General features: G+C 40.0%; 2 protein-coding genes across 2 annotated transcripts in view; one reads left to right on the top strand and one right to left on the bottom strand.

Annotated features, from left to right (window-relative positions):
* The window catches only part of ZNF654 (zinc finger protein 654), a 32,672-nt gene extending 22,303 nt beyond the window's left edge, over nt 1–10,369 (bottom strand). The window contains exons 1-2 of the mRNA XM_064643814.1: nt 10,206–10,369; nt 1,032–1,177 (exon numbers count right to left, since the gene is read on the bottom strand). Of these exons, the coding sequence (XP_064499884.1) occupies nt 1,032–1,177; nt 10,206–10,337 (278 nt within the window). The 5' untranslated portion in view covers nt 10,338–10,369. The remainder of the gene's footprint in view (nt 1–1,031; nt 1,178–10,205) is intronic.
* Nucleotides 10,370–10,672: 303 nt separating this feature from the next.
* On the top strand, nt 10,673–17,376 carry CGGBP1 (CGG triplet repeat binding protein 1). Its single transcript, XM_064643908.1, has 2 exons — nt 10,673–10,758; nt 12,954–17,376. Exon 2 carries the CDS (start codon nt 12,976–12,978, stop codon nt 13,477–13,479), a length of 504 nt encoding a protein of 167 aa, XP_064499978.1. The 5' UTR covers nt 10,673–10,758; nt 12,954–12,975; the 3' UTR covers nt 13,480–17,376.
* The last annotated feature ends 3,614 nt before the right edge of the window (nt 17,377–20,990 follow it).

Below are 20,990 nucleotides of genomic sequence, written 5' to 3' on the forward strand. Positions count from 1 at the left end.
TTTTCCCCTAGAAGCTGGGGGATAAAAAACCAGCAACAGAAGTCACCATGTTTTGATGTAACTGCTCAGTCATCCTCAGATACCTGAGCATTCCAGGTTTGAAAACTGTAGTCTTGTGATTCCTTAAGTATGTCAAATAGTTTCACACACACAAAACAGTAAATATTACACAACCAGTCCTCCTGAACAAGGAAACTAAGAGAGGAAGACCAGGGGAGCTTCACTCACTTGTGATGAGCAGATGGGGGAACAAGACATTTCCACAGAAAATTCTGAGCTGAGAGACTGAGCTGGATTTGAAAGCACTGCTCAGCAAGGAAGCAGTTTAATCAGCTGGACAAATAAACCTGATTTACTCAACCCCAACTTGCAATAAATTCAGTGCTTAGGCTTCTGTCTCCATCTGCTGAGAGAAGATCAAGTACATCTCAACTTAAGTATATCTAATTCACTTGAACATTTACTTTTCTTCTTCTATTCAGGTCTTGAACCCTGAAAAGCAGGGGTTTAGAACAAGAGATAAATGGGACTTTGACTTATTTACTTGTCATTACCCTGACACTTTCAGTCTTCATGTGGGAAAAATCACCAATGCATCAAGAAAATTGGAGCTAGAGCAAGATTTATGGCATAACATTCTCCAGGTCTTTAAGCTGAATGTGACTGTGGGCCAGTTAACTGTAAAACAAGTAATTCCCATAAGCATTTTGATGACTCAAACATAAAAATCCATTTAAAAATCATTGACTTATTTCTTAAAGAAAATTATCTTAAGAAATATACTTGGCTTATTACATCACTGGAGGCAGAAGAGTAAAAACTTGAGATAAATTACTACAAAACATTGTAACAGCCAACCTGAATATTCAACAAGGACACAAAATGTCAACTAAATTCCAGGTTTTGTAGCTGCATGCAACTGAGGATACATCTCCTAGTAAAAGCAGTCTCTTGAAAGCTCTGAGGACATGAGACCCTGTTGCTGTTAAGACCTGTATTGTAAAGGAAACAATAACAAATGATGTACTTACAAAGCCAGGCTACTCAACACATACTGGACGTGCTCACATTCTGCTGGGAAGGACACACAGGCAGAGGTGAAACAACACAGAGCTGTTTGGAGCACCTGGAGCTGAGGCAAAGGAACCTGCCACCTCCCAGCATAGTCCTCAACAACCTAAGGACCAAAACATGGAAAGAAATATTACAGTGGAAGACATTCTCCTTAGTCATTAGTACTTAATACTGTACCTCCTTTATCTCCCCTCCTTCTCACTCAGAAAACGTTCAGGTTTTTTGCTTACAAATTCTACTTCTGTTATTAAACAAAAAAAAATAAAAATAAAATAGACACTTTATAACCTACATCATAAAAGGCACAGCACAAGGGACCTAAAACTATTCTTTTCAGGCAGGAAATATTTCCTTCTCATGCTGCACCACAGTAGATATTACACTCTGCATTTAAACACAAGTTTTTGTTTTGTGAGGGGATACAAATTAGAGTTTATAACAACATCCAGACATTCTAGTCTAAAAACTTCCCAAGAGGGGAAAGAGTAGCCTGCACTCTTCTGGCCTTTAGTTCAGCACAAACACACCAGTCACCCTTCCTTATCTGATCAAATGAGTAAGTTTGTTTTTTTTTATCCATATGGTGGAACTAAGGCTAGTTATGCCCTCATCTACAGTTACAGAACTGCATCACTATTTATAGAGATACATGAAGAGGAAAATAGATTTTTTAATGAGAAAAGACCTTGGTTATCTAATCAATCTTGTTTTTATTAGTAAAAGCAAATTTCTGGTACTGGCTCAATAACCCAGCACCACCTGATATTTCTACACAGGTAACCCTACCCTGAAGGCCTCTGAAAGGCCCAGTCCATGTCTAAAACACACAGCCCCAAGTTCAGCAGGAAGTACAGCAATAAAATAAATGTCTGTAAAGGCACCCACCAGTTCTGTGAAGGATTAATCACTAACTTTAAGGCTGTGCAACATGAACAGCCAGTGTCCCTTTGCTGACACTGGACCAGTAACATTTTCTCCTCACCAGCAGCAGCTGAGAGGACTCATATTTTGTAGGTAGATTCTGACTTCTCCACCATTATTTCCATTTATTTTAATAATTTCTGTTTGAAAATCTGTTAGCTTAATGCAGCAAAAATCTAGGTCAACTGAAGGAGAATTAGCAGACTTGTAGATAAATAGTCTTCCTCTTCAGAAGACCAGCCATTTTATCAGATAATACTATCTCACACATCTATTAAGAGTTCTCTGAAATAGTTTTAACAAAGCTCTTTGTATAGAAAACCACAAAAGCCTTGGAAGAAACAAAGTAGACAGAAAGAATAAACATCCTTTAGTGGTGCAAAGGGTCAAACAAAGGTAGAAATAAAAGTTCCCACCATGGTGCTTCACAGTGCTGTGACCTGAGTGGCACAGCAAAGACACATTTATAAATGATTTCAAGCAATAAAAACCATGCCGTAACAATATTAGTTTATTTTCTTGGTAGCCTCAAGTGTTAACTGTAAAGAGGATTTATGACAGTGAGTGACTGAACTCAGCATAGACAACAGTGGTACTTAGGGAACAAAACCAATAAAATGGCCTTCAAACTGACAATTACCACCCAAAAGCAAGGCTGTCTTATTATGGTAGATGTTTTAATGAAAAATCACCTCAGTGTTCATCACAATGGCCAAAAAAGCAAATTAAATCTTAGAAGGGCGATATAAAACAAAGCATAAAAAGAAAAATCACACGCTGGTTTGCTACCTACCCGTTCCTGCCTCAAGAAACATAGAGAAGGCCTTAAAAAAAGCTTTGAAGGAAAGCAAGAAATGCTAAGTAGCCAAAATAAATGTCACATATGGATCAATGCAGCCAACTAGGACACTTTGGATTGTGAAGAACAGACAGGTGCAGGGGGGACACCAAAAAAGGTCAGTAAGCAGGATCAAAACAAAGAACAGGAAGTGGTTCTTCACACAGTGTGTAATTAAGCTGTGGAGCTTCTTCCTAAAGTGATGCTACATGAATTTAAAGAGGCTGCAGGAGCTGCAAAAGATGTAAAAAAAGTTACTAACTACAGTAAATTAGTCACCCTGGAAATAGTTAAAGAGGGGAAAGCTACTGTATTTTCTCATCTCATTCTTTAGTTTGGCATATATGAAATTTGGATAATATTTTGGTCCTAATGTCAGTGTAGGGCCAGTGCAAACAATCAGCATTCAAAAGTAATGCAGCATATAAATTAATCATCAAGTTAATGAGAATAGATAGCCATTGTAGTCTTGAAAAGGTGCACCCCAAACTGGTCAGGAAGAATAGGAACACCAATCTTTCTTCTTAATGTGAAACATTCCTCAGTCCCAGGAAAACAAAACATCAGTCAGTTCTGAGCAGACTTGCAACAATCACCAGTAAAAGATGGGAGGGTTGGAGGTGGGTGGAGAAAAAGCTAAACTAAGTACAAAATAAATTTCAAACCACACTCCACACACATTTATATGGAAGGGTGAGTGGGGAATAATGCACATTTGGTTTAGATTCTATATATACTTCAATGTCTGGTTTTAAGTCATCTCATGGAGTAACTTTTTCTGTAACAGAAATCAACTCCTTTTTTTGTTCAAAATACTCAACATACCATGCTTTGAAACAGAACTGTAAAGGAGAACACAGCTAAAGGTTTATACCAAAAAAGAGCCCCCAAAACAACAAAAAAAACCCCAACTTTGCAATTTCTCAAGGCAAACAAGTTGAAGGGACATGTATATGTTCACCCTCATGTGGTGAAGCATCATCACAGCACTTCAGAAAATCAGAGAGATTGTGCTGCTTGAGTCCTAAATGTTTTATATCAAGTGTATGTTTATCAGCACATTTCTAACAGACTAGTTTCAACATAATGAAGTCACCGAAACAAGAAGCACATAACATTTGTCAAACTAAAGTGGCCTGGTCCTTATCCAGTTAACACTGTAGAAAACCAGAAGGGTGGCAACATTTTTACGTGACTTTCTGCAACAATCCCCTTCAAGAACTCTTAGGGTGCAATTTTTAATTTTGTTTTTTGGGCTTTTTGTTTCCCTTTCTCATTCAGTGCAGACAAAGGTACTGAAAGGGAGGTTTTCTGATACCAAACTTTCTGACACCACCCTCCAGCTCAGCTCCACTTTTTTCCCACACCAATATACTTCCCCTTTTTTTAACATGTTTGAATAACTCAGAGCAAAATCCATGAGTCAGATGTGACCTATTAAGTAGAAAATCAAGACCAGACTTATCAGAAGTTACTAAATACAAAGCTAAGGCAGCTCACTCTAAAAATAACAAGGGAGTAATTAAAGACCTGAACCGACAAAAAAATAACTTCCCAGAATATTATTTCTTAACCGATTAAATATACATATATTTTAAGTGACTAAATATGCTCATACAAAGTTATTGAACTATATTCCAAAGAGAAATAGCACTGCAAACAACTTGATTTGCAAATACACACAAGATACAAATGTTTTATGCAGTGCTAGGTCTGAAGTTGCCACAGCCTTTCCTGTTCCTCCCCACAACAAAACCAGAAACTACAAATCCCACCAATTATAAAGGCTTGTCATTATTAGGATTTCAAAATTACCTCATAATTTCTTGTGAAATTAAACAGTAAAGGAAGTCACCACAGGATTAAAACCACAACAGTTCTGTATTTCTGCTTATAGTTTTCAGACAAAGAAAGTTTGTTGGCAAATGTAGTGGCTGTCATTCGTTATAATAAACATGCGTAGTCATTTGTTACAATAAACATCTAGAGTGGCTGTCACAGACAGAAGGAACCAAAAAGGATTTAAATTGCCAAGCAAAAAAAAGGGGCATGGTTAAAAATAAAGTTTCCTGAAAATCAAAAACCATAATTAAAAGCAACACCTGGTCAGCAGAAATACCAGAGCAACTCAGACACTGAAGCTCCATTCTAGAAGAGAACTTGACTAGAACTACATTTACTCTACACCTGGAAACACCTCAAGAAATAATCACTTTATTTTTTTACTATCTTTTTAACCTGTTTAGTGGATAATGAACGTTTTGTTCTGTTTGCATAGAAACAACCTGTGTCCTTACAAATAAGGATTTCATTATCCAAATAGAGAGTAGAAAAGGCCTGAAGATTTCAGGGTAACATAAAACATTATTTAACATATAAAAGTTTAAAATGGTTTTATGTAGAAAGAAAGTAAGTAATGGCTGTTCACATTCACCTAAAAATGTGAACTTTTACTGCAATTCACATGTGAATATTACATAAGGAGTAACCAAACATAATCACATTTCTGGCAAAAGAAAATACATCACCCAGCAACAGCATGACACATCCTATGAGACAAGTTGCTGCCAAAGCTCTACCTTAAAGCTAAAATGCTTCCCCCCACCCTTAATCACTGAAATCTCAACCATTTCCTCAGCCTGCTTGAGCCAAGAACAATCCCTCAGACTGGGTTTCAAGTGCCCAGCACATTTGGGTATTTAAAAAGGCATGTACAGTTACACTCTGTCACTTGTACAACAGCAAACACTATGTACTGATTCGAGAAGAGCAGTTTGGGCTGACTGCAGCACTGGAGTAAATGTTTTTGTGTAGGATTTATGACTGAAAGATACTTATATCAAAACCAGAAATATTCCTCCCCATCTTTTAATTAGCACCCACCCCCCAAATGAACGTCAACTAATTGAAGGAATTGAAATATGAAAGTAAGGACTGACAACTTTGTGAACACACACAACTGTTTATATCCACATCACTAGTAATTAGTAAAACACAATTTATGATGTGTTTCAGTTAAGAAGTACAATTATTTCTTTCCCTTGTCTGAACAAAAGGGCTTAACTTTTTGATTTTTGCACTAAGTGTGCCTTCTCTAACTTGAAAAAGCAAGGCTACAGACAGACAGAACCATCACACAACCCAGATCCTTCTTTTTAGGTATAAAAACCTGCAACTCCTTTATCAGTTACAACCCTGATATATTTTTTCCAAGCTTATTTTCATACACTTTAAGAAAAGGTGTTAAAACCTGTAGAAGTAGCAACATCAAGAAGTTTGAAAGTGTTCAGTGGGGAAATTCCAAAGAAGTAGAAGGAGAAAAATGTTGCAAAGACCAAGAAATGCCTACAATCTATTTGTATAATGTTTCTTTTTTAAATACTAACTCCTTAATCCCACTTGTAAATCAGGGAGATAATTTCTCAGGGTAAAACTAAAAGGACAGCAGGCACAAGAAATATAAAATACATAAAATAGATGGTTTTAAATTACAGATTCTGCCTTCTCAGAGAAAAAAAGCTTCAGAGGTACTGAAGAAATCATTTTCTGCTACTACTCATGTGAGCAAGATTTTTGTAGCTAAGCTTTAAAATGATGTATGCAGATCAAATATGGATCCTAAGAGTCCAAAATGTAATAAAATAAAAGTCTGTCATAACCTACATGTTTGGGGTGGTTTTGTTTGGAGATGTTTTGGTTTGTTGGGGTTTTTTAAAATAAAATATAAAAACAACTTAACCGTTATTGACTTGAAGTCCAAAACAAGAGACAAATACTTTTAAATTTGAAGTATGTGAAAACAATTTATATTTGTATTTAAACTATTTGAAAACACAAAACAAAAAGTGTGGAAATGTATTAACCCTCAAACCAGGAGAACAAACATTCCAAGTTGTGTATTTTTCTACCTCCATCACCACAAAGACAGACACCAGTTGAGTCACACACCCCTGCAATTTTGTCTGCTAAAATAAACCCAGAAACACCATCTTCTCTAGTGCGTTACTAAATTTTACTCCTGAGCTTTTGAGTCTATAAGCCCAGGAATTATTTTTTTCAGCAGTGACTCAAGATGCCACCAATTAATGGAAGCAAATTGGGTAATCTTTATTTCAGGAAGGCTGTAAACTGATGCCACAGTAAGTGTTTATTCCTCATGGCATCACTTTGTTACTTTAGATGAACTCACCTTGCATTTATTTCAGTCATAAAATAACATCCAATACAGCTCTGCAGCCATGTGGACAACTACAGAAATGCTGGGAGCAACTTTGAATATTTTGATAGGATTTAATGTTATGAGAAAATATCCTGAATATTTATCAAGCTGGTTGATAAAACTGTACCCACTCCAAGTGCAATGAAGGAAACTACATCCATTTTCCAGCACACTAATAAGGTTTGTTTTCAAATCAAGTAAATTTGGAAACTCATGCTTCTAATTACAAAAGCACCCCCCTCAACCCTCAGACTAAGAAGTCACCATCTATGCTATTTTCACCATTTGTATTTAGACACGCAGGAAATCTCTCAATGGCTCTGGTTCCTGAGAAATCTCATGGAAGAATTTAAAATTCTGCACATAACAGAAGCTGAAATTCATGGAGCTCTTCCAAATGTTTAGGCTGAGGGGGTTTCTTCAGGTACAACCTTTCAAATTAAACTTACAAAGTAGTTACAGGGACCTTGTTCTTTTTTCCAAGTGGGTTTGGAACTCCTCAAATAAGAAACGTCTCATCAGCACATTTTAGAAAGTACCAGAAACAGCTGGTGAGATGCATAAAGTGGGCACTTGACTCATCTTCCAAGTGTCTCTTTTCAGCTCCAGCCACAGAAATGTTGATTTTTTTTTTTCTTTCTGCATGTCATCAATCCCAAAGAACAACTTAAGAAAACATTTTATTCCATTTTGCCTTGAAAGATTCAGGCTGGGATGACTCTGTGTGACCATGACCACCTACAGCACATAAATCCCCAAACTACACATGGCTTTAGAGATGTCACATTCCAATTGATCCTGTATCATTACATTGTATATTTATGCAAAATGCTCTGATAATCCTGCCTTCTTCTTTAATTGTTATTTAATTTATCTGAAAGAAGTTGAGCTGCAATACTCCAAAAAACTTCACTACTATATGATATGATTTAACGGTCCATATGATTTAATGGGATGGTACTCTAAAAATAAAAATTATCCTTTTGGGTGGTTCAAACCCATCACTAAGCAACTATATCTACAACTACATTCTGACAAAAAAAGGAGGCAAACTGGGACATTTGGAAGTGCCAAATGACTATTAAGACAAGCAAAACTCTGTTATCGGTGCAGAGAGGAATGAGGTGGAAATCTGCACAACAGCCAAATGTGTCCTTCAGATCTGGATACACAAGTACAAAGCATCGGGCTCTGATAAAACTATATCTAAAGGAAAAATTGCATTAAAAAGACATCTGAGGAGGGGGAGAAATGAATTTAAATCTAATAAAGCAACGCAGTGTTTAAGGGAGATGGGTTTTTTTCCCCCTCAACAAAAGTTATGAGAAAGAGATGACCTAAACTTCATGATATTTTCTGAAGAAAAATAATATGAATATGCTTCATTCCTCATTAAATAGGCTGAGGGTTCTGTCAGCCCTCTCTACGTACAGGGGTATATGGGCCAAAATAATTCCACACTGTCAATCTCATGAGGGTAAGTTGTTCTCTTTGACAACAACTTCATTTGTTGTCAAACCACAAATGTCACACAGCTTTTCCCAGCAACACACCCCTTAAGATCTTGCATTTATGTAGCTAAAGCAGCAGAAAAATCCATCACTAAAAACATGCTTAAGTAAAACTCAGATTATACTGAGCGAGCACATGACTGCTGATCACACCAGGCCAAATTTAAACCAACCAAACAAAAAAAATCCCTGCAGACAAAGTGTTAATACATTCATTTAACTGACTTTCATCAGGATCATTTAAGCTGTGGATTGTTAAAAAGAAATCTTGAAGAGAAGAGAAGCAGAGCCCTTTCCATGCTCAGAGCATTGGCTGCCCACGTGGAGAGTTCACCAACTCAAAGCAAAACCAAAGTAGGGGAGAGGGTTTGGCCTCATTTCTACAGGAAAGAAACTGCAGGAGAAGTCAAGGTCAAATGTTTTAGGTACTCTACCAATAATAACTGGGATAAAACTATTTTACAAGAAAATTCTTCACCCTGGTCTTGTCCTCTGCTATTCCCTACTAATTCCTAGTTTCTTCTTGGAGATGGGATTGGTATTAGGATGTGAAGGTATTACCCTGCCTGCACTTCCTCCTTAAGGCAAGAAATTCAACACACATTAAGCACAGACAGAAAAATTTAAGATAAAAGTCTGAGTGTCCAGCAGAATTAAATGTCTTTCCAACCAGGCAACGTAAACAAACGTGGCTGTGCTTCCTCTCAAGTGCCGTTCACACCACACTTCCACAAACATTCGCTTCTTTCACTGGCTCCACAATTGTCCCTAAAACGTCCAAGTTCTCAGAGATCACTGGAGAGAAGAAAATTTAATAAAAGGAACAGCAACCTCAAAAAGCAACCTGTGGACTTAGGGAGCAGCACCCGAGCTTATTAAACCACCCAAGATCATAAAGCACATACCTCAGTAAAAAATACTTCAAACAGATATTTCAGTGAACGTTATAAAACAGAAACATAACAACGACATAGAAACATATTTATTTAAATTGCAGAAAACAATCGTGGCAGCCAAAAAGGTAATAGATTGAAGCAATTCTATATACAATACCCTCTAATACATTCCATATAAAATAACCCGTATTATATCCTACAAAAAATAATATCTATTTTATTTCATATAAAACAACCTCTATTATAGCCTATATAAAATAATACCTATTATATTCCACCTAAAATAACCCCTATTATATTGACCCAGGCTAACCAACGTTCCATTAGCAGGTGTTGGTGGAACAACTAAGGGAAAAGCAACCTGTTGTTGCTCGTTACTTTGGGGGTTGCAAGGAGCACGGGAATTCCGGGGCCCGTACCGAGAAAACGCTGCTTTCAAACGGGAAAAACTAAAAATAATAACAATAAAAATAGTAATAAAATTGCCTGGTTTAATTCAGGTACGGGGGCCGTTCCCGAGGCCCTCCCGGGGCGGTTTTGCCCGCAGCCCCACACGTGTCCCCGCAGCCGCCCCCGCCTCTCCCTGCCCCGCTCCCGGAGCCGCCTTCCCTCCCCTTCCCTGCCCTTCCCTCATCCCGGGAGCCTCCCCGCCCCTCCTCAGGCCTCGCCATCACCCCGGGCCGCCCCTTCACCCGCGCAGGCCCGGCCGTGTCCCCCCCCCGCCCTCCCGGCCGCCGGGCGCTGACCTGGCAGAAGCGTCGGCAATAGTACTGGCTGCGGAGGAGCGCGGGCAGCCCTGGGGGCAGCCCGGGGGCCGCCAGCGCCTCCAGCTCCTCGCTGAGGCGCTCGGACTCCTGGTCACTCTCGTCTTCCGCCATGGCGGCCCCGCCGCCCCGCGCGTACCGAGCGCGCCGGCCCCGCCCCGCCCCGCCGGAAAGGCCGCCCCTCTGCCCTCTCATTGGTTAATTCAGCTGTCCGTCAGCGCGCGCGACAACGCGCGGCCCCGCCTTCCCTCCGCGATTGGCATGAAGCTCTCAGCCTCACTCCGTCCATTGGCTGAGAGACCCGTCAGTCGCGCCTCACCCCTGCCACAACGCCCCGCCCCGCCTCCATCGTGCCCGCCCGTCCGCTTCTCATTGGGCGAAAGCGCCGCCCATCAGCGCGAGGAGCCAATCAGAGCGCGGCTCGAGGCGCCGTGGGCGGGGCCGTGCGTGTGGGTGGTGGAGCGGCGGGCCCGGCCCGGCGGGGCCTCGGCGGGATCGGCGGCGGCGGCGGCGCCGGGGGCGGCGGGGACGGAGGGTAACGGGGCCCGGCACGGCGAGGGGGGCACCAGGCTCTGCGAAACGGGCTGCGGGGCATCCCCGGCTAACACTCGGCCGCACCTGCGCGGCTCGGGGAGCGCCGGGCCGGGCCCTCCGCGGAGCCCGGGGCGGGGAGGGAGGGGCGGGTGTGACCCCGGGGAGCGATCCCTGAGGGATGAACGCGTCCAGTTCCGGCTCCAGGAAAAACAGACCCACCCAGAATCCTGTGTGTCACCGCTCGCGGAATCCCCGCGGGTATTGATGAAGTGCAAACACCTGGTTTGGTGGGGCATTTCTGCCGTCGTTTCAGAAGCCAAAGCAACAAGTTTGTCGGGTCAAGGCCCGTTTTTTGCTTGATTTCACAAAATTGTTGCTTAGGAAACTCGTGGGCATGATTTGGAAAAAAAAAAACAAAGTTACATTGATGCTGGAAAAAGGTTGTTTATCTTTGTAGTGTGTCTGTAGTGTGTCTTTATAGAGCTGTTTAAGTCAAGACTTAAAGTCAAGACTTACAGTCACAGAAAGTAGCAAACAGAGCAAAAAAAATTAACTAGGAGAGTTGTTATTACCAAGATCTTTGCCCCCCCTTTCTTTTTTTGAAGGTTGTAATCTCTTCATGTAACAAGGGTTTAAAAAGAGTTAATTTTAAAGACTGAATTATTTATTGTGTAGCATGGTGCTGTACCAGTCAAGGCTTACAGTTCAGGGAAGTAGCAAACAGAGCAAAAAAAATAATTAGGAGAGTGGCTGATACCAAGATCTTTGTCTCTTTTACTTCAGAAGATCGTAATCTTTTCCATGTAGCAATGGGGTTTTTTTTTAAAAAAAGACAATTTTGAAGACTGAATTATCTATTCCTTCAGTTCCAGGACAAGCAAAAATGCAGCAGAAACTGCATTCTGTCTTTTTTAAAAACCTTGCAACAGCAAACTGTAACAAAACAAGTGCAGAGAAAGTACATCATACCTATAGGTAAATGGCCAGGCAACTTATTGTATTTCTTAAAAAAAAAATTAATATATATTGAGAGAGACACATATATATTTTGGAAAATACTTTGAAGATTCTAACACTTGTTGCCTTTTTTTTTTTTTTTAAGGAAATGGGTAGTTAGTGTGATGACCACTTATTTTGGTCAGAAAACCTCAAACCTGAACAGAGCTATTACTTGATTTTATTTTTGAAAGGACTTAAATTATCTTAGCTGAGATTTACACAGCTACTCCAAAACATACAGGTCTTGTTTGATTTTTGGTGCACTTGAGTACGTCATTGCCTGCTTTGACAACATAAAGTGTAGTTTAGAGTGATGTTAAAAGTGTCCAACTCTCTTAGTTATCAGTGACCTCCCTCAGAGAAGTTGTTATGTTTGAAAACACTGTTTCTTATTTTACATCGAAATATATGGAATTTTCTGTTCCCATTAGGCTGCCCCTTGGAGCTTTAGGCTCCAAGTTAAGGTTCACTCTAATAGTTGTGGTTTGAGCTGGAGTAAAAGCAAGGGCTGTTTCCAAACAAGTGCTGACAAAGCTCATGTTTGGTTTTGTTTAGTTTGGGTTTGGTTTCTTTTTTTTTGTTTGGGGGGAAAAGGGGCTTTTGTAAGTGACAGTAATTGTCTTCTTGCCTGCCATTTGGACAACTAAATTTCTGATAAATAAATGAATTTTTTACTAAACTGCTAATAGAATAAATACTTTCAGGAAATAAACAGAAAACTACTGACTGAACTTAATGAAAACCATCAAATATGTTGGAAATACTAAGAAGAAAGCATCCTTTGTCCTAAAGTGTAAAGTGTAAAAAAAAGTCTTCAAGAAAAGCAGAAAGCCTTTCTATTTGACTTTAAGTGATGAACAGATTTGGTTTGGATGGTTCTGAGAGTTCTGAGGGCTGCGAGTTTGGAGGGCTGTGAGTTTGAGGGTTCCAAGTTCTGAGGATTCTCAGTTCTGAGCTTTGTAGTTGTAGAAACCGAAAGTCTTTTCCTCTGACCCATAAGGAACTTCATTCTCCAATTTCTTTAGATTTTTAAATGAAGAGCCTTCCTTTCAGTAACAATTTCACAAGTGTATCTTCCATGTAATTAATTATCTTTTAGATGCCAATAAATGCTGTATTGGGTGTTGAATAGACTCTATCCAGGAGCGTTTGGTTGAAATCCTCAGCACACTTTGACGACAGTTTGGTTTTTTCCAGCTGTGCCTTGTTGGAGGCAGCAATGGAGCGGTTTGGAGTGAAATCCGCCCCGTCCCGTAACCGCTCCAAGACTGCCCTGTACGTGACCCCTCAGGACCGTGTGACTGAGTTTGGGAATGAGCTCCACGAGGACGGAGGGAAACTCTTCTGCACTTCCTGCAACGTGGTCCTGAACCACGTCCGAAAATCTGCCATCAACGACCACCTCAAGTCCAAAACACACACCAAGAGAAAGGCGGAGTTCGAGGAGCAGAACGTCAGGAAGAAGCAGAGGACTCTCACTGCCTCCCTGCAGTGCAACAGCACTGCCCAGACAGAGAAATCCAGTGTCATCCAGGACTTTGTGAAAATGTGCCTGGAAGCCAATATCCCTCTGGAGAAGGCTGATCATCCCTCTGTGAGAGCCTTCCTGTCCCGCCACGTTAAGAACGGCAGCTCCATACCCAAGTCAGACCAGCTCCGGAAGGCTTATCTGCCTGACGGGTATGACAACGAGAACCAGCTCATCAACACCGAAGACCGCTGAGAAGGAAACTGTTTTCATCATTGTTGTGAAGTTTTACATATTGATGGTGTGGTTTATTTTTATATTCATGCATATATACAGTGTTACATATTGATTTTACAAGCTATTTTGTATTCTTGTAGAAATGACAATCTATTCCTGGACTTAGTGGTGTGCCACAGATTGTTGCTGACCCTGCTGTGGACTTCAGAACTCCTGATGAATGTAGGGAACATTCATGGCGTACATCTGACCTCTGCCCAGTCCAGCTGTAACTGATGCTGAGAAAAAGGCACTTGGATGGAGGACCTAAACAGTGCATCCAAATATCTGTGGAAGATGGTGTGGTAGGGATTGTTAATGATGTCAGTGGATTGCTTTGTCTGGTATCCTGTCCCTGAGTGACCAAGAAGTGGTGCTGCACGTTTGAACTGCAAGAAGCTATAGAACTGTTAATTAAAATGTAACTGCTCTGTTGGGGGAAGACTGTTGCAACTTTCTACTCCAGTTTGGTTTACCTTTTAAAACAGGAAACCTTTTTTCTTCTAGGATACTCTCTTACTCTGGTGCAACTGTGGATGTATCCATTAGCTTGAATAGCCAGTCTCTTGTGTTGACCTCTGAGCTCCACAGTTCTCACAAGGCTGGGAGTTGTGCAGGTTCACCATGTCTGCATTTCTGAAATCACTGTTTCAGCATTTCTAAAATCACTGTTCTGTTGTCTCAGTTGTTGCCCCTTCAGCTTCAGTGCCAATCCTTGAAAGCTGAGTAGATGAACCAATAACTGAGTGTGGTTTGCAGTGCAGCTGCTAACAAATGAACCTTGTGCTGGACAAGTTCTTAGGGGAGAGGGTTAACGCCTTTTTCCTACTGGCAGGACTAAGGATGCAAAATCTAAATTGGGGCTGGGGGAGGCACTAAACTGTGAAGTTGAGAAGGTTTTTTCATTGTGCACAGGAGAAGAGACTCTTCCATCTTCCCCTGAAGGTCCTCGACGTCTCCAGCCTTGTCATCGGCCTTTCAGTCAAGGGCAGTAAAGCGATTAAAATCAGCACTGCAAAGACTGGTCAGTACCTGTAAGCACAAGTAGGGAAGTGTTTATACTTGGAAGCTATACTGGAATTACAGACCTGGGCTGTATTTCTTGCTCTGTGCTATGGCCACATCTGTTGGACTGGCAGAACTAAAATGGGAAAAGGAAGAATTTCAGTCATGTTACCCTCTCCAAACTCTGGTTGAGCCAACTAACCCACTGGATGCAAGGGCTCTGTAAGAAATGAGAGAGCATTGTGCAGAGTGCTGGAGTACAACTGACCTCTGCCTGCTCTAGATTTTCTGGAGATGGTCTGGGTTCAGAGAGGTGCCAAGCAGTTTCTGGTAGCACAGAAATCCTCCCACTCAGTGGATACAGCGGAGTAAACACGCTTTAACTCCCTTGGGTGGAGCCAGTTAGCCAGCTTCCTTTCCCCAGCAGAATTTCTCAGTATTTTATTCCAGATATTTCCAGCAATACTCGGTAATTGCTAAAAAGAGACAAAACAACCTGATTATTTTGCTTCTGCAATTATTTCCCAAGCTGTTCCTAAAGCAGTCTTTTTTGCTGGGCTGAGGGAGACTTACATACTTAGCAATGACTGGTTTTTTGTGCACTTAGCTTCGAAAGAAATGCACTTGTGTTACATGTCCTGCTAAGAAACTCTCTGGACAAAACCAAAAGCAGGAGGCTGCCCATCCATGTGCACCAGGCCAGGGGTGCTCAGCCCACTGCTGCACCTCTGGGACTGCACTCAGTCACATCCATCCCCTCAGTTGGGTTGGTTGTTGGTCCAGAACTCCAGACAGAAATACCAGTAGCAATTCTTTAATCCTAACTAGCAAAATATGCCTTCCAAAATATCATTTGCTTTTGCACAAGCTTGGGTTTAGCTTGAAATCATGAGCTGCCTTGGGCTAAAACTTTTCTGTAAATCTTCTTAAGCCAAGCCTTTTCTGTCCTGACGATAATTGAAAGTGTTCTTTCACAGCTGCTGTCTCACTACAGTGAAACAACATTCTCACTTTAATCTTTTTTTTTTTTTTTTATCAATGGAAGCAAATGGAAGACAGTGAACTGTTGAGAAAACAGGCTTCCATTAAACAAAAGCATCTGGAGAAAAGAGGATGATTAAAAGGTGTGATTTTGGGCCAGTTAGCTCAGTTTTTACTAATGTGGGATTTTTCAGGCTGCACCCCCATAACAATTTTGTATAAGATTCAATGTTGTATGTTTTTTTCTTGACTGACAAACTGACAGGCATTTTGAAAAGCTTAATGGTGACATTAAATAGGGTCTTGCACAGCTTAAAAAAAATAAATCAAGTTACTTTTACAGTTTTACACAAAAATAAAGAAGTTGGCAACATCAAGAGTTTTGGTTTAAAAAAGAGAACCAGTCATTCTCAATAAGGCAAAGGAATATTAGAATATTTACTTTCTCAAAAGCTTATTCTACTTACAGAGCAATCTCTATAGAGAGATTTACAGAATCAGAGCAATTCTATAAGTATTTTCATTAATTCTTCTAGTACCAATTTACTTTTATGCAGTACAAGCCTGGTGAGGAACATGATCAGCAGAGCCATGGGCGACCATCTCCTAACAGTTTGGAACCACAAGTTGGTCATCAGAATCTTCAATGGAATGACCTTAATTCCACACAGCAGTTTGTAGGACTTTGGTGTCTTAGCAAGGGGATACTTTCATTTAAGAAGGAGCTGCAGCATTTTACAAGCTTTTTGAAAATCCAGATGCTGATCTATTGCAGCAAACATTAATAATGGAGTGAAACAATGAAAAATAAAGCACTTGCAGGTAACCTAGAAAGAAGAATGAATAAATAAGTTTATAATTATGGACATGACCCAAATCATCAAGACGGTTCTACTTTTAGAGAAAATAAGTGTGAGTGGTTCCACTCAGTTGTGGAACAGAGTCCTGCAAACACTCAAATTTAGACCATAATTTTTGCCAGTGTGGCTAGAGTTGGATAAAATTTAATTTATAATAACCTTCTAATTGCTGTTGATCTGAGGGAAGATTTACAGCAGAAGTGTTCTGGTATATCTAAACTAACTAATCACTAAATCCTAGCTCAGGGGCTGTGATTAAGTTATCAGTCTCCATGCAAGAACACTGCATTATTATTTTTCTATGAATTTCCTGCAAAGAAAAGTACCTTCAGAAGTAAAGGTAAGATGGTAGCAATGTCTGCTTTTCACTTTACATAGGTGGGGACAAGCTATAAGGGATAGTTTTTGCCAGGTGGTTTTATTAATATATTTGAACTCTAAATGTAATATTAAAAAAAAAATAAAAAGAAGAAATATTTTCTTCTCTGACCATGTACTTCAATCAGTTTAGGCAACTCACAGCTAAAATTACTCTGAAATGCTTTCCTTGAAACAACACTTTCAAAGAGTAAAATAATGAAAATGAAAAAACATGAGCAAGCTTCCAAATTTTTAATCATTTTGAAGCCTCTGATATGGCAGGTCCTTAGGGGAGGTGAAACATCCAGCATAATGAAAGGGAAATCTGTTTTTCAAAACTTGTTCTGCAAAGTATGGGATATTTTCATGATAGAAGGGCTATTTTTAGCCAGAGCCCCTTTTAGCAGTTCTGAACTGAACAGTGAAATGCTCCCTGGTTTTGCAGCATAATGAGCTGGTTTTCATGAAAAAGAAAAGAGAATAAAAAAAAGCTGGAAGTTTGGCAAGGATAATCTCTATATTTACATATAAAGAGAGGCAAGACTCGCTGTTGTTGCATTCACATTGTACTCACTGCTACTTAACTCTTTGTGTAATTTGAGTGCTTGTTGTCTTTGTACAATTTTAAGGTTGTGTCTAACTTTCAAAATAAATCTTTTTTTTTAACAAAGCTTCTCACTGTAGTGATTCTCTTAGTGTCTTTTGGTCTAGTGGAGATGCTTTACTTCTGGTTTGGTGGTAGGGATGTTTTGCTGATGGCCACAGAAATGGTTTTATTTAAAAAAAAGTCCTGAACTTATGATTAGATAATAAAGTAGGGCTGAAAATACCTGCAGTGCCACAAGATTTCCTGTTGGAACAGTTAGACCAGAGTAAGTGATTTAAAGTTTTCACTCGGTAATGAAAAAGTAGTCTCTTTAAAAAAATAAAAGTAAAAAGGTATTCCTTTTTGATAGATTTATGCATGATCACTTATTTTGCCAACAAAGTGGATGAAGAACATGTGGTAGTCCATATATAAAGGCGTAATGTAAGATGGTAGAAATGGATTGTGACTGTCTGCAAAAAGGTCACAGTTTGATCTCTGTCTCCCTTAGGGACTTGCTAAAAATTGAGCAAATAGCATCAATCAGCCCATCAAAAATTATCCAGAGTGGGTTTGATTCCTTACACATTCTGAATTCTTACCTGGCTTGACATCTCATGATGGATCAACAGTAAACTCATGCAACCTCCTGACTGATGAATTTATTAACCATTGCTTTCTCATTTTCACTCATTTCCAGCACATTAGGATCAGGTGCTGTTTATTACCTTGATATGAAGTGGAAAAGCAGAATAAACATAGCCTTTTGTAAAGTTTTTTTTGTGTGTACAACTCTATGAAACAGCACATGCAGACTTGCAAAATTGAGTGTATTGGTGAGGATTTGTGTGGAAACTAATGCAGAACTGGGTGAAACGTGTATTTAAAGTTTAGTTTTTAGGCCATGCTGAATTCTTACAGTGACACTTTTCTATCTGAATCCAGGCAGTTCAACCCATATCCAGGATGCAGTAGGATAAAGGATACACAACTGCTTTGAGGCCACACTTACATTAATAATTAGGTTTGGCATTTATCATTTACACAGGGGAGGCAGCAGAGGCTGGAGGAGACACAATCGGGGCAGTTCTGCCAATGTCAGGTAAGAATTTGGGGGGGTTGCCCATCCCACCACTTTTTTTTACAAGAGGTTTGGAATTTGTGGGTCATCTGGTGGTGGAGGCCACCTCTTTCCTATCCAAAAGCAGATCATTGAGCTCACAAGTAGGAGCAGAAAGTGTGAGGTCGGACACAGAGAGCTACTGCAGCTCCATTAAGGATATATATCATTCAGCAGCTCTGTTCAAAGCTGGGAGAAAAAGAATTAGGAGCTTTAGAGGTTCTTAGGGGGTTTTGTTGTATTGGTTTGCCTCAAGTGGGTTTTTAATCTGCCCTTCAGTGGACAAAATAGCTCTCAAATTCAGTGCTGGATTTCACTGGAGTAAATGAGACCTCCTCACCTTTGTTCTTCTATAATTAGCTTTAAATTGCTTCCTCCCTCCCCTTATTTCTGAAGCCCGTCATTACCACAAGACAAATCCAATAGCTACAACACCCTTGGAAGTGTTTCATGTACAGCAAAACCCTGAGTAGAGTCTTCACCACCTCTGTATTGAATGAACTGATGTCTCTCGTGATGAGAAGGTTCAGGCCCAGGCTCAGCCTGCACTTTAGAACCTGTTCTCTGTTCTTTGATTTAACAAGGGTTGGCTCCTTTCATTAAACTGAAATTGCTGGGGGAAAAGGGAGATGCAGAGAATCTCACAGGAAAAGGAGAGGGCTTGCAAAGAAATGAAGTAGCTGGTCTTTAACAGGGAATTACAGTGATCACAGGCAAGGAGCTGGATGGGACACTAAAATATTGCTGTCAAACCTTCATGTAGGGTTAAGGTAACTCTCAGCAGACTTACTGGAGCCCACTGTCAAAATGGTGTGTCTCACTTTGTGGTCGGAGACTGATCACCTGCAAACAGGAAAAAAGCAACCCCAAACCACAGCTTTGGTCTTGTGATACTGTAAAAATAGAAAAGCTCACAGGAATGTCTCAAGGTGGTAACACAGTCCCAACAAAAAACATGAGAAATTTAGATTCTTTGCCATTTTCAGAAAGATTATGAAGAAAAAAACCCTATCAAAACAAACAAAAAACTCAAAACAATTAAACAGATACCAACCAACAATCCCAGAGCAACCATTCTCCAGGAAGGAGATAAAGATAATGATGTATCAGCAGGGGCAGTGGAAGTCTCATTTGCCAAAGGCTTTTTACCAAAATATAGATGAGTGTCCAAGCTATTTACTATAAAAAATACAACATAAAGAATCCTTACAAGCCATCTACAGTGTGCAGGACAGGGAATATCTTCCTTCCTGCCACTCTGACCCATGTCTCCTCTCCCAAAGGGAGACAGCACAGAAGACTTCCACAAAATTGCCAAAAAGGGATTGCCCACCCAGAAAGTCAATCTCAAACCACCACAGAGAACAGACAAAACCTTGTTTAATGAAAAAGCTTCAATCTGCAGCAATCCAGCCCAAACCACTTTGTCTAATAAAAGTACAGAGCTTAAGTACAAACTACTAATATTACATTCCTGGCATAGGCTTTGGATAACTCGACACAGCATAGGCAGAAATGGCAGTGGCAGGAAATCCCTCCCTGAATAACCATTTTTTCTAGGTTAGACATGGATTTACCACTAGATGTCTTCACTCTACAACCCGTGGTAGGAGTGTTTGTCTCCAGCGGAGGCAATGCCGTGTGTGCAGTTACACTCCGCGTGTTTTCTGTCCTAAGTAGTTGCCATTCAGGCTGGATTGTAATTTTGTAAGGCTTTTTCAGTTTCTCACGAACATCAGGATGATTCTCCTGTGACCAGACCCTTCCAAACTCAAAATTTCAGAGAGTTGTTCCGTTATTTTCTCCGAAACATTATTTTGAAAAAAGACCCGAGAATTTAATTTTTTTTAAGACCATAATATTCAGTATTTTCTCTAGAAAAATATATATTTCAGTGTTTGACTACCCTCTTGGAAAGTTTAAACTCCATCATTTTAACACAGTGTTTTATAACTGCATTATTTTCCTCTCTCTGGTTTCTTTTTGGGGTTGTTGTATTTGCATTATAGGCAGAAGTGATACCTTCTATATGTACAAAGTTCCTGTTCCACCTGAATTTGGCTTTAACTTCATGAAGAAACTTTGCATTGTCAGCAGTTTTTGGGAAGTTTCAACTAACTGGTTCAATGTTTCAGAAATATTGGGGCAAGAGAGAAAAAGGACCCACAAAATCAAAAAATCAAATTACTTGGCCTTCTGTTGTGAGGATGCTAAAAATAACTAGTAGAAACAATCGTACAATATTACAAACAATATTACAAACCATAGTACAGTAGTACTTTTAGTGCAGATTGCTTTAAATTAATCTAACACAAATTAACATATTCAGCCATGTTTCTGACATCTACCAGCTTGGGAATGGTGAATTAGTTCAGCTTCCTAATTTGCTAATGTTGAATTAGAGTCAAAAACAAGCACTGAAGGACTGAACAAGTGCCTCCCTTCTCTCTGCTATATTTGCTGGTTATAAAATTTAAACCTCACATGCAGGAGCATCTTTCAAAAAAAAAAAAAAAAAAAAAAAAAAAAGCTGTGGTTCCCTGCACTGTGAGGGCAGAAGCAGAGAGTTCTGAGGTGA

The sequence above is a fragment of the Pseudopipra pipra genome, chromosome 2 (assembly GCF_036250125.1).
Source record: "Pseudopipra pipra isolate bDixPip1 chromosome 2, bDixPip1.hap1, whole genome shotgun sequence".
Lineage (NCBI taxonomy): Eukaryota > Metazoa > Chordata > Aves > Passeriformes > Pipridae > Pseudopipra > Pseudopipra pipra.